Source organism: Schistocerca americana, chromosome 7 (genome assembly GCF_021461395.2).
Source record: "Schistocerca americana isolate TAMUIC-IGC-003095 chromosome 7, iqSchAmer2.1, whole genome shotgun sequence".
Taxonomy (NCBI): domain Eukaryota; kingdom Metazoa; phylum Arthropoda; class Insecta; order Orthoptera; family Acrididae; genus Schistocerca; species Schistocerca americana.
Genome location: NC_060125.1, coordinates 321228659 through 321242148, shown reverse-complemented (window position 1 = coordinate 321242148; position 13490 = coordinate 321228659). Strand labels below are relative to the sequence as shown.

General features: G+C 43.6%; 1 protein-coding gene across 1 annotated transcript in view; it reads right to left on the bottom strand.

Moving 5' to 3' along the window:
* LOC124622123 (guanylate cyclase soluble subunit beta-1) overlaps positions 1–13490 on the bottom strand; it is a 218084-nt gene that overhangs the window by 61147 nt on the left and 143447 nt on the right. The window contains exon 10 of the mRNA XM_047147736.1: positions 10894–11064. Coding sequence (XP_047003692.1) covers positions 10894–11064 — 171 coding nt within the window. The remainder of the gene's footprint in view (positions 1–10893; positions 11065–13490) is intronic.

Genomic DNA, 13490 nt, shown 5'->3' with positions numbered 1-13490 from the left:
GAAGGAGGAGATCGACAAAGAGAGGATGAGATGGGTTGGATATAAAGGGGGGGGGGGGGGGGAGGAATTGCAAACGTCTCCAATTGCGCACGTCCCCATATCGCAAATGTCGTAACGCAGAAGTTACGTCAGTTCTAAGTGGGAGATGCTGAAGCACCCACCCTGTAGTTATAACGTCTCCCTATGCAATTATCACGCCTTCAGTCCCTTGAAGGGTCAACAATTCCTGCTAGACGTAGATGTGCAGCAGGCAGTTACCGACTTCCTGACGCAGCAAGACGCGATGTTTTATCTAACCGTGGGTGTGCTGATTTCCTCAATGCTCACGGCGATTTTGCCTGTATGGCATACCGATTTTGCACTATACTGCCTTCGAACGGGAAATTTTTACCGGCCGTTTCGTAACATTGTGGTACCCCGAGAGCTTTCTTTCTTGACGATCTACTCCTTAACTAGCTATTCCCTAGCATGACTTTGTTCTTATACTTGCAGTCGCTAAGAGGGCAAGAAGAGAGCTGCACTGTTAGAGTGCTAGATGAGACGCAGTCTTCACGACTAGAAAATCTGCCTGGGCAGATGACGTCTACGAAAGTGAGTGACAACGCTGACGCCAGAAAAGAATAAACAGTGTGACCTGTGTTGTTTTTGTGTGGTTAGGGGAATGTTAGTGCTAAAGGTTGTGTAAAGTTAACAAGTGCGGCCGCACTAAAATTTCGATTTTCGTTACATTGCTAGTCTTTGCATGCAGCTTCAGTTAGCTCTTCACGATTTGCCTTTTAAGTAGTTCATAAGTGAATCGTAAATTAATGAATGAGTTAGAAATTATTCCAGAGAAACATTCAGTATTCAGTGGCTGATGATTGTCTTCCGGTGTTTCATTGTTTCGTGATGCTTGTTACCTATTTTAGCGTCTGTCTGAATGCACTGCAACAACAGCTCACTTCAAGGGAAGTCTTAACAACTCGCAATGTGTTGAAGAAAAGTATTTGCAGAACATTCAGTAATAAATTAATGAAGAATGATAGTCATTGTTCCTGCGATTGGTGTGGCCCGAGTAACGGAAAGTGTTCAGTAGTTGGTAACGGTGCTGCGCCGGCTGAGAGTAAGGGCTGAGGGGCGGTCAAGGTCGCGCAGTCTCCTAGCAGATGAGGGATGCAGGGGGGAGGCCGTTCTCCTGGAGCACACAAAAAATGCCAACCTGCCTTGGCTCGTAGTCCTCAGCGGTTATCGTGGCGTCCTTAGTTCCAGAAGGAAGAACCAGACGTTTTCAACGTGTCACTTAGTAGTGTTACGTTACACACTCTATATCCGAGGCCATTAATGTCCACAGCTTGTTTGGCTAGTCTGACAGTATGTGCAGTTATACACTGAATTCCTGAACTCCGATTCTGAGGTTCGCAGACGGCACAGAAGTTGTGCCCTGAGGTAAGATACACTGCGGAAAAAGGACAATAAAAGCACATCAGAAGAACTAGTAGTCACCCCAAACCTCTTCAGTCCGGAGCACATATTGAAAGTGTTATGGCGTAAAGTCAGGCACCGGCAGACCAGCCGGAAACGACAGAGCAGAGACGGCTGTGACAAGACGCCAGCCTATTGCACGCTGACCGACCCCTCTCTAGGACGACAACGACTATGTGCACAGGACACAAGCGCCGCTCCAGACTGGCCGCGGCCCACTTCTACAGCCGCATCGATATTAGATACTTCAAGACCGGCCACTTTGGAATTGTATACAGGGTGTTACAAAAAGGTACTGCCAAACTTTCAGGGAACATTCCTCACACACAAAGAAAGAAAATATATTATGTGGACATGTGTCCGGAAACGCTTACTTTCCATGTTAGAGCTCATTTTATTACTTCTCTTCAAATCATATTAATCATGGAGTGGAAACATACAGCAACAGAACGTACCAGCGTGACTTCAAACACTTTGTTACAGGAAATGTTCAAAATGACCTCCGTTTGCGAGGATACATGCATCCATCCTCCGTCGCATGGAATCCCTGATGCACTGATGCAGCCCTGGAGAATGGCGTATTGTATCACAGCCGTCCACAATACGAGCACAAAGAGTCTCTACATTAGGTACCGGGGATGCGTAGACAAGAGCTTTCAAATGCCCCCATAAATGAAAGTGAAGAGGGTTGAGGTCAGGAGAGCGTGGAGGCCATGGAATTGGTCCGCCTCTACCAATCCATCGGTCACCGAATCTGTTGTTGAGAAGCGTACGAACACTTCGACTGAAATGTGCAGGAGCTCCATCGTGCATGAACCACATGTTGCCTCGTACTTGTAAAGGCACATGTTCTAGCAGCACAGGTAGAGTAGCCCGTATGAAATCATGATAACGTGCTCCATTGAGCGTAGGTGGAAGAAACTAAAATGAGCTCTAACATGGAAATTAAGCGTTTCCGGACACATGTCCACATAACATCTTTTCTTTATTTGTGTGTGAGGAATGTTTCCTGGAAGTTTGGCCGTACCTTTTTGTAACACCCTGTATACTGAAGAGATTTCTTATTTGCATGTCGCCCTTTGATTGCGACACTTCTGTGTTACTGTCGAAGTTAAGTATTGTCATTGTTAATTTCGTAATAAAACTCATTAATACGATTTTTTCGAACGTTGTCTAGCAATCCGAGAAGGCAGGCTTTCCTAGACTCCACATATTTCACGTCAAGGTAGGATACAACAGAAAGTACATGTACCATAGTGAACCTCAGCACTTAAACAGGACAACAACGCACAGAACTTTGCAGCTTCGTATTAGTAAGGAAAAAAGTTACAGATATTCCTCTTATTATTTACTGCAGATATCAAGATAAGTCAAAATACACGCTTGGTATCAAAACTTTCAACAATTTAAATAAACAATACACAATGTTCGAACAAAATTTCCATAGCATATTTTTTAAAAGTAATTTCACTTTTCTTGATCTTACCACGTGGATCTTATTGAGTTAACATTACATTTTGTTACAGTTTTGAACATCCCTGTTACTCAGCAACCATTTACTACTGTAGTTTCAACATAGGATTATACAGCCAACCAGTTATCTGCAATCGGCTGGCTGTATAATCCACTGATTACATTTTGTCATAATTTAATTTAATTTTCTGTGGAAGATATTAAGGTATTCTTGTCAGTAGTGAAACAAAGGACGACTTTGCACTGCTCACACCGTCCAAAGGTAACGCCTCAGCCTCCTACTCGGCATTTTCACATCTTCTGAACATTAAAGTTAAGCCTGGGAATAAAGCGAAAAGAAGGATTAAAAGGAAAAAAAATACTTCCACTGACTTAAATTAAGTCTTCATTGAGTCCTGAGGTATTATATATGATACCCAAAAGTGTAAACATTATAAAGCCGTTGTAACATTAATTTAAGTAATAATTTCTGAGGTATGTCCGTACAGCTTTAGTAAATTATTGAAAAGAGTGAAAACACTTGTAATCAGAAAAAATGGTATGGCCTTTTCTTTAGTTTGGATGCTGTGCGGTTGCACACTCCAAAGTCTACAGTCAGTGCTGCCGCCTCGTGGCTCTCGGCAGAAGGACGATCATGTGAGCTGTGGCAAACACAGTGTGTGTCGTACGTGGTACCATAGGCGTACGCACCCGAGAAAAAGAATACAACCGGGAGCTATCATATATGGTACATGGGGACTGAAGAGGCTAGGAGATGTCACGGTGATATGGCATAATATCACTCTGGTCGTCATAGAGATCACAGTTTGTCGAGGAAGAGTTTCCCCAAGATTCTTCAGGTATGCACATCTAGCTGAAGTCACTCCTGTAGAGATGACAAATTTTCGGAGATGTTGGTTGCTATGTTTCACCATTTGATCCAAATAGTCCCCAACATTTTCTATGTAATTGAGATTGAATGATTTAGCAAGTCATTTGAGGTGAGAAAGTGTGACGGAGTGTTCGTCAAACCAGGAAGTATGTGTGCGGTCTAGTGAAAACGGCTGTTGCCACACTGGAAGTCGGGATTGTCCACAGCATTCTCACCATGACGTCCTACGAAAAGGCAACACAAATTTGAAATAAACGTCATGGTACACACTTCCGGTTCAAAATGGTTCAAATGGCTCTGAGCACTATGGGGCTTAACTTCTGAGGTCATCAGTCCCCTAGAACTTAGAACCGCTTAAACCTAACTAACCTAAGGACATCTCACGCATCCATGCCCGAGGCAGGATTCGAAGCTGCGACCGTAGCGGTCGCGCGGTTCCAGACTGTAGCGCCTAGAACCGCTCTGCCACTTCGGCCGGCACATTTCCGGTAACCTGAGTTGGCACAGTCGTGGCACAAACTGTTCGCCTAAAACACCACAGAACTACTTCCTGCCTTAATACCCCGTCGATACACCTGACACCTTGGTGCAATAGGAAATGAGCAAAATCGTAACTCATAGGGTTACACTGCACATACTCTGTCAGTTACTATCCGTTTTCAGTGTTGTTTTGCCCATTGAACACGTGTAGCTTCAATTGTCGCTGTCAACAATGGACTTCTGAGAGCCATCTGTCCTCATATATCCCACGTTTCGATTTCCTTCGCAATATTCACTCGAAATTGCTTCATATAGGCCTGTATAGACTAACATCACAATTCACATCCGGTTTTAAACACATTGTCATTGATACAATACCCCATACTTCGCTGTTAGGGTCTCTTTAGGGCCACTGTTCATACGGTATGTTAGATGGCCGCCTGTGGTATACTATCCCCTGCGGTTACGTTGAACAGCCTGTGTAGATACACCGATAAATAGGATAACTTCATACACGGTGTGTTCATGGGAACGTTCAGGCATAATGGCACCTTTTTATCATTGTTGACCATCACCTTACTCCACTGATTTCATATGACCACTCACTGTCGTGTCTTGCGACAGCGGTTCAGATTCTACAATATCTCAGCTCTCCAAACTGACCTGCATTCTCTTTTAAGGCGGTGACAATTCAGTGGAAGGAATGAAAGAATTCTTCTATCTAGGAAGCAAGTTTACACAGGATAAATGACGTAAAAAAGTTATCAGATGTAGGAGAAGAAAGCCTTCTTTATGTAAGAGCACTCCTGGTATGATACTGATAAGAAAATAGAAAGAAATTACTGAAAGTGTACGTCTGGAAAGCAGCATCGTATGGAAACGTGAACCACTGGAAAGATTAAACTAGAAACATTTGAAACGTCATCATATCGAAGAACATTAGAAATTAAGTGCCCATGAACTGAATTACTATGAAAATGAGTAGGTGAAGACATGAGTCTATGAAAAAACAAGGGACACTTAGTGAGACTTACGCTACGGTATTCGCGAACAGTTAACCCACAGGGTATACAGAATTCTGGATGTATTACTTACGCAGAAATTAAAATATTAGTACAATATAGGTAAAGATAGGGTTCCAGTATCACATCAGTTCAAATACCTTGTTTGCGACGTGATGATGCTTGCAGCTGAAACTTTCCCTTGCACTGGCGCTCTGGAAGAACAGACACTTCAACTGTTACAGTCGCGTTGTGAGCAGAGTTTTCTATTCCCCAACTTAATACCGTTATGAGGTACTGCCTTACTAATCATACCGTTTCCAGTCGATTGATCTAGTACTAGGGCATTAGCAAACCTGACGTGACGCTATTTAGCGAGTTTGAAAATCAGTTGATCGAGTTCTTTTCTGAATAAATGGCAAGACCACATTTATGTTATCTACCGTTAAGGAAATCCTTTCCCCTTCTCAGTTTCAGCTACCATGGATGCCATCATCCTTCTACCGTTTCTGAGAGGACCTTCGAGCCTTTTCATGTGGACATTGAAATGGTGACGCCCTCATAGCTGCAGGAAGAGTCATATTCTTACTACGTCTTTTGGAATAATGAGTTAGATAAACACAAAAGTTAAACTGTATAAATTCACTATTTTCCCAGAAATAATACGTCGCAGCTCCTCATGGGTTATTGCCAGTGACTACCAAGTGGAAAACCTTGAAGTAGTGTTTAGATGTTTTCAGTTTTCATATTTAGTAATTAAGTGATCTATTCCGTACTACTCACTGTCACTCTTTTGATTCACCTCCAAGGTATTCTGTTCTTAGAAAACTGATTCCTTCTTCTTACTTTTAGATAGAAAGATTGTATTAGATGCGAATTTCAGCATATATATCTGTTCCTCTGTACTTTTAGTCACTTTGTACACAGTTACAAACATAGATCATTTTAGGTAAAGAGTTTTATTATTGACCCTCAATCTCTACGGAAATGGCCTGCACAAATGACAATACTAGGTCTTCCAAATTTCCCCCGAGATGGGAGCGTACAGCTGGCCAGAGAAAGAGCGGGAACGGAATAAACACGCCAAGAATAATTAGGCAAGAGAGACAGAACATGGACAACAAGTGAAAAATTAATGAGAATCTGAGCACTAAGGAGAACAGAAACACTCATTCAGAAGGCGTAATAATATTTGAATACTGTGTAAAAAGTCAATGGTGAGTTTATATTGGTTGCTGTGGTAGTCACTTCGACTCCCTTTGCTTGAAAGAAGAGATGCATATAGTTTAGAAACATTTGGAGTGTAATCAGTGCCATGGTGGTGTTATGAGGGCTTGAGAGGTAGTTTATGGTAATCCGTCCATCGAAAGAGACATACAAAGTTCAGCTGGTTGTCGGATGTTATTTTGTCTCATCACCACCGACAAAACAAATATGACAACACATGAACTCTTCATTTTTATAACTACCTTACACCGTCTATGGTGTGGAAGTCATGCCAAGTTTACCACAGTGATTTCAACACCCTCATATCATTGAAACAAGTGAAACGAGGGAAGCTACTCAGATTCAATGAAATAACACTCTCTCGTAATGGCTACAAGGAAAGCACGGAATATCTATACCCTTTATTTCCACGAGCGCCCAAAGCAGTGGAACATAACGTGTGCGCCGGCCGAAGTGGCCGTGCGGTTAAAGGCGCTGCAGTCTGGAACCGCAAGACCGCTGCGGTCGCAGGTTCGAATCCTGCCTCGGGCATGGATGTTTGTGACGTCCTTAGGTTAGTTAGGTTTAACTAGTTCTAAGTTCTAGGGGACTAATGACCTCAGCAGTTGAGTCCCATAGTGCTCAGAGCCATTTGAACCATTTTTTTAACGTGTGCTACACGTCGTTGTGATGGCGACATAACTTATTAGAATATTTTCGGGAAAAATTTAATGGAGATTTTCAGTCCATAAAACACACACGCACACACACACACACACACACACACACACACACTCTCTCTCTCTCTCTCTCTCACACACACACACATGTATATACAGGGTGAGTCACCTAACGTTACCGCTGGATATATTTCGTAAACCACATCAAATACTGACGAATAGTTTCCACAGACCGAACGTGAGGAGAGGGGCTAGTGTAATTGTTTAATGCAAACCATACAAAAATGCACGGAAGTATGTTTTTTAACACAAACCTACGTTTTTTAAAATGGAACCACGTTAGTTTTGTTATCACATCTGAACATAAAAACAAATACGTGATCAGTGCCGTTTGTTGCATTGTAAAATGTTAATTACATCCGGAGATATTGTAACCTAAAGTTGACGCTTGGAACCTCCGACGTTCAGTTGCGTGTTGTAACAAACACGGGCCACGGTCGGCGAGCAGCATCTGCAGGGACATGTTTACGATGACGACCGTGTTTACGAGTGTGGCTGTAGTGCACTGTTGTGGTTTGGTCTAGCTGTCGCAGTGTCCGCATGTAGCGCTTGGTGCTATTGTTATTCTGCATTCATCTCCGCACGCAGACCAACTGTAGTACACCGTGTTACCAGACGTCTGTGATAGTGTAGTGTTGTAGGAACTGTGACTGTGGTGTATTCGAACTCTGAAAAGGCGGAGATGATACTCATCTATGGCGAGTGTCGACGAAATGCAGCTGAAGCCTGCAGGGTGTATGCAGAACGGTACCCGGACAGAGAACATCCAACGTGCCGCACATTGCAAAACATCTACCGCCAACTGTATGCAACAGGTATGGTCGTAGCACGCAAACGGGTCCGTAACAGGCCCGTCACAGGAGATGCGGGTGCAGTTGGTGTGTTAACTGCTGTTGCCATGAACCCACACATGAGTACATGGGACATTGCGAGAGCCGGTGGACTGAGTCAAAGTAGTGTCATGCGCATACTGCATCGTCACCGCTTTCACCCGTTTCATGTGTCGCTACATCAGCAATTACTCGTACATTGTGATGACTTTAATCATCGAGTGCAATTCTGTCAATGGGCATTAACAGAGAATGCGTTGCAGTTCTACCTGTTTACCGATGAAGCGGGTTTCACAAACGACGGGGCAGTGAATCTACGGAACATGCATTACTGGTCCGTGGACAATCCTCGTTGGCTCAGACAGGTAGAGCGACAGCGACCGTGGACTTTAAATGTATGGTGCGGAATCACTGGCGACCACCTCATTGGTCCTCACTTCATTGCAGGGGTCCAAACAGCTGCAACATACATCGCGTTTCTACAGAATGATCTGCCAACGTTGCTCGAAAATGTCCCACTGGAAACGTGTCGACGTATGTGGTATCAGCATGATGGTGCACCTGCACATTCCGCAATTAACACTAGGCTGACCCTTGACAGGATGTTCGAGGGGCGTTTCATAGGACGTGGAGGACGCATAAATTGGCCAGCCCGTTCTCCTGATCTTACACCTCTGGACTTCTTTATGGGGGGTACGTTAAAGGAGAATGTGTACCGTGATGTGCCGACAACCCCAGAGGATATGAAACAACGTATTGTGGCAGCCTGCGGCGACATTACACCAGATGTACTGCGGCGTGTACGACATTCATCACGCCAGAGATTGCAATTGTGTGCAGCAAATGATGGCCACCACATTGAACATCTATTGGCCTGACATGTCGGGACACACTCTATTCCACTCCGTAATTGAAAACGGAAACCACGTGTGTACGTGTACCTCACCCCTCATGGTAATGTACATGTGCGTCAGTGAAAAAGACCAATAAAAAGGTGTTGGGATGTGGACGTAATGTGCTGTTCCAGTCTCTTCTGTACCTAAGGTCCATCACCGTTCCCTTTGGATCCCTACGTAATTCGGTGCTCTCCGATACACACGATCGAACAGCGGAGGAGTGGTACTCAAGCGTCAACTTTAGGTTACAATATCTCCGGATGTAATTAACATTTTACAATGCAACAAACGGCACTGATTACGTTTTTGTTTATTTGTTCAGATGTGCTAACAAAACTAACGTGGTTTTATTTAAAAAAACGTAGGTTTGTGTTAAAAAACATACTTCCGTGCATTTTTGTATGGTTTGTATTAACCAGTTACACTAGCCTCTCTCCTCACGTTCGGTCTGTAGAATCTATTCGTCAGTATTTGATGTGGTTTACGAAATATATCCAGCGATAATGTTAGGTGACTCACCCTATATATATATATATATATATATATATATATATATATATATATATATATTAAAAAAAATTGTATTCACAGTGTCTAATACCGCCATACGGTTACTAACTTACTCTCCCACTCGACTGCAGTGCACTGTAGGCTAAAGCAATAACAAATGAAGTGCGTGGGTGAAGGGAGGGTGGGGTGGGGAGGAATTAGTACGTGTGTTTACAGGAGTCAGATATCATAAACAAAGTCCACATCTCTGTTACAACACTATATTGAATACGTAATGTGTACACTCAAGGCCGTAAGGAAATCGGTTTCTTCACAACCTGTGTATCCTTTACGTTTCATTGACGATAATGGTAAAATGTGATACCTTTCTGAGCAGCTCTGGAGGGGATAAGTGAATTCTTGAATAAAATGTTCATGGTTCCATTTGAAATATTTAACCTCTACCCCGAATCCCCAACATCAAAATGTCGAGCATGCCAGAAAAGACTAAACATATGTTAATATTGATGTTGATCATGTTAATCTCTCTTTTAAGGTTAACATTTAGATCCACTAGGGTGTACAACCGGTTTTTATCGACACTTCCTTGAAGGCAACCCCACAGGAAGTAGCGTGGAGAGGTTAAGTGTGGAGAACGAGGGGGACATAACCCTTTAGAGATGATTCGATGACCAACATATTCGCTTAAGTGGGACCGTCCTGCTCAGTAACTTTTATGTCGCTCATGAAGCTAAATAAGCTGTGTAATGATGTCTCGCTACACAGCACTGTTTGCTGTAGTTTAAAAGAAAATAAGATTTCCTATTTAACGAGGTGACACGGCAAACCAAATTCCTATTTATGAGAGTGAGCAGCAATGACAAAATACAAGCGACTCCACGTAGATATAGCATATCAGTAGACCCGGAATAAGGGCGCTGTAACCGTGGTCGAAAAGTTGCTTTCACCAGTAAAGGATTTTACACTATAACGCCGTACGATACTCAGAAAATTTTCATGTTAATCTCATCATTACTGAATTTTTCAGCACTGTGCCGTCTGAATATTTCCCACGAAACGTGCCTGCAACACGCATAAGAACCACTTGCAAAATACTATTTAAAAAATAAAAACTGGTTGCACTTCGAGAAACGACATAGAATTTCACAATACTACAGACTCCATGTGAACTGTACACATTCCAATGGCATCTTTTTTGTTTGTTGTCTGTAATGCACGTGGTGCTATCTCGCGGAGGTTGGTTGAACGAATGCAATGTAACTGATATTTACAAACACAATTAGTTTCATTCACGCAATTTTTGAATTGCATTGTATTATATAGCACATGCTGTTGAATTAGCACGGTGTAGCAGCCAAAGTGAGATTAGTCGAAAGCCGTTTGCTGTGTGGTTTAGGCGGACAGGATGCAGTGGCAGACAGGCACCTGTCCGTCTTCTGCTTCTCGGCCTCCAGCTCGCGGTAGGTGTGCTGCAGCTTGTCGGTGAGGATCTCGAGGTTCCGAGTCAGCTTGTAGTCCGCCTCGAACTGCTCGGACATGAGCACGAGGTCGCGGGTGGCGTCGTGCAGAGGCAGGTCGCTGATGAAGAGTCCGCGCCTGAAACAGACGTCGGAAGTCAACCGGCAGCTTGACGAGACTCGAAAGAGTGCTTGAGGACACATTCGCCAACGTACAGGGTGTCCCAGAAATGTTACGACAAACTTCGATGATGACAATGATGATGTTTGGATTGTGAAGCGTTCAACTGCGCATTTACCAGCGCCCGTACAAATTTCCAACCTTTACTCAGTCCAGTCTCACCACTTTCAGGAATTATGATGAAATGATGAGGACAGCACAAATACCAAGTCATCTCAAGGCAGATGAAAATGCCTGACCCCACCGGGACTCGAACCCGGGACAAACTTCGGGGGTTTTAGAGGCTGTCTTGAAGAACAAGACGAGGATAGAGACCCGTCTCCGGAAACGTTTTCAATGACTACAGAGCGTCGAAGTTATAGGCAACGGCCTGTGCGACTAGGCAACCCCTTTGGCAGCAAATGTGACTTTGTACGCTGAGGAACCGTAGGCGGAACGACTCTCAATGCTGTTTGTTATTCGTTGATCGAGACTGATTGCCACGATCGCCAGTGGAGAAGATGAAGATAGACGTTACGTAGAAAGGTCTCGTCTACTATGTGTGAGGTGCTCTGTTGCTCCAGTGGACGCCGTTTTTGATTCGGGTTTCCATTCACAGATCACTTTCCTCCTGGAACCCTCTAAAACTTCCAGTGTTTTAGGCGCACAGGAGAAAAATAAACTGCGAATGTAAACCCGTCTCCTTAACAGTCATCCACCAAGGCAACAGACATCACATTCGTAGGGAAAAAAGTTCAAATGTGTGTGAATTTTTAAGGGACCAAGCTGATCAGGTCATCTTTCCCACATTCACGGGAGGCCTGACTTGTACGCAGCAGCTAGCTCCATCTTCTCCACTGGTGATCACGGCAATCAGTCGCGATCACTCAGTAACAAACAACATGGCGAGACGTTCCACCTACGGTCCGTCAGCGTACAAAATCATGTTTGCTGCTGAAGGGGTGGCCTAATTGGAGGTGGCGCCTACAACCTTTGCTCAGCCTAATCTCGGCACTTTCATGAATGATGATGAAATGATGAGGACAACACAAACACCCAGTCATCTCGAGGCAGGTGAAAATCCCTGACCCCAGCGGGAATCGAGCCCGGGACCCCGTGCTCGGTAAACGAGAACGTGACGCAAACTCGACACTGTATAGCATTGCTGGATGACGTTTCCGGACACGGGTTCCTGTCCTCTATTTGTTCCGCAAGACACCCTCTAAAATCCCTCGAAGTTTGTAGCAACATTTCTGGGACACCCTTTAGATGACATAAAAAGGAAAACCATAGAGCCAGCTTCATACTAAGCACCTCATTTCCAAGTAACAGACAATTTTTTGTTGAGTAACCCCTGTAAGACACTGGAGACCATGAGGACTGATGCAAATGTGTGACACTAGGTGCCCAAGCTCAAGCATGTTTCTCTGAGAGATGTCAGTGTTTGGCTCATCCCTCTCAACAGAAACCCAAACTTGGACGATAGACTTCAAAGGCTGTGTAGCTGAAACCTAACTCCAATAAAATAACTGGAGGCACTGTCTCTCTTACAATATAGTCTCCGCCATCAGCGAGCAAACAACCGCCCAAGATATATCAGTAGTGTCTTCTATTTTTCGCCTGGAATGGATGGTCGCAAAAAGTTTGTGAGTGCAGATTCATTGCTCCTATGCGAAGGCAGCGTCGTTTCTACTGAAAGAAAGTCATAGACTCACGTGCTTTTCTTAGGTTACTGGAAGCGTATTTGAGGAAAGCTCGTTCCAAATTACCATTCACCCTGCCAAACTCAGATTATCCATCGTTGCATTATATCACTTTAGGTGAATATTTGGATAATTTGATACAATATCTATACTGGGTACACACGTTGCAGATCTCGTAACACTTTTTTAACAATTTTTTTAACGTCTTAGTTTCCAAACCCTGTTACTAATTTATTCCTGAAAGAAACACGTTTGTTTTGACCTAGATCATTAAATGATATTGTTTGTACAAGTGACATAACTGTATGGGGTAGATATGCAATGTGCCTCGAAAGGTAATCTACAACTTCATTGTCATGTAACTCGACTTGTAATTAACTTAGAAAATGAAGAAATATTTGCCTGATGCACGAAGTATTTTTTTTTTAGAAAGTAATGAATACATATTTCGCCTTTCCAGACGACAATGCAACGCAACTAAAAAATTATCTTTTTTTTTGTTATTGGTAGGAAATCATAAACGAAACGAAGAATGGAGTCTGCTCAGTGTGTGGTGTGGCTTATTGGCACGAAGTCAGATACCCAAGTTCAGTGAAACCCAACAGCTTATCGAGCGTCCACCGCAGAAGTCCGTTCGTAGGGCATCAAAAACACTGCGAATCCGTTGTACGACAGTGCACCGGTACTCCGAAAGCGTCTTCA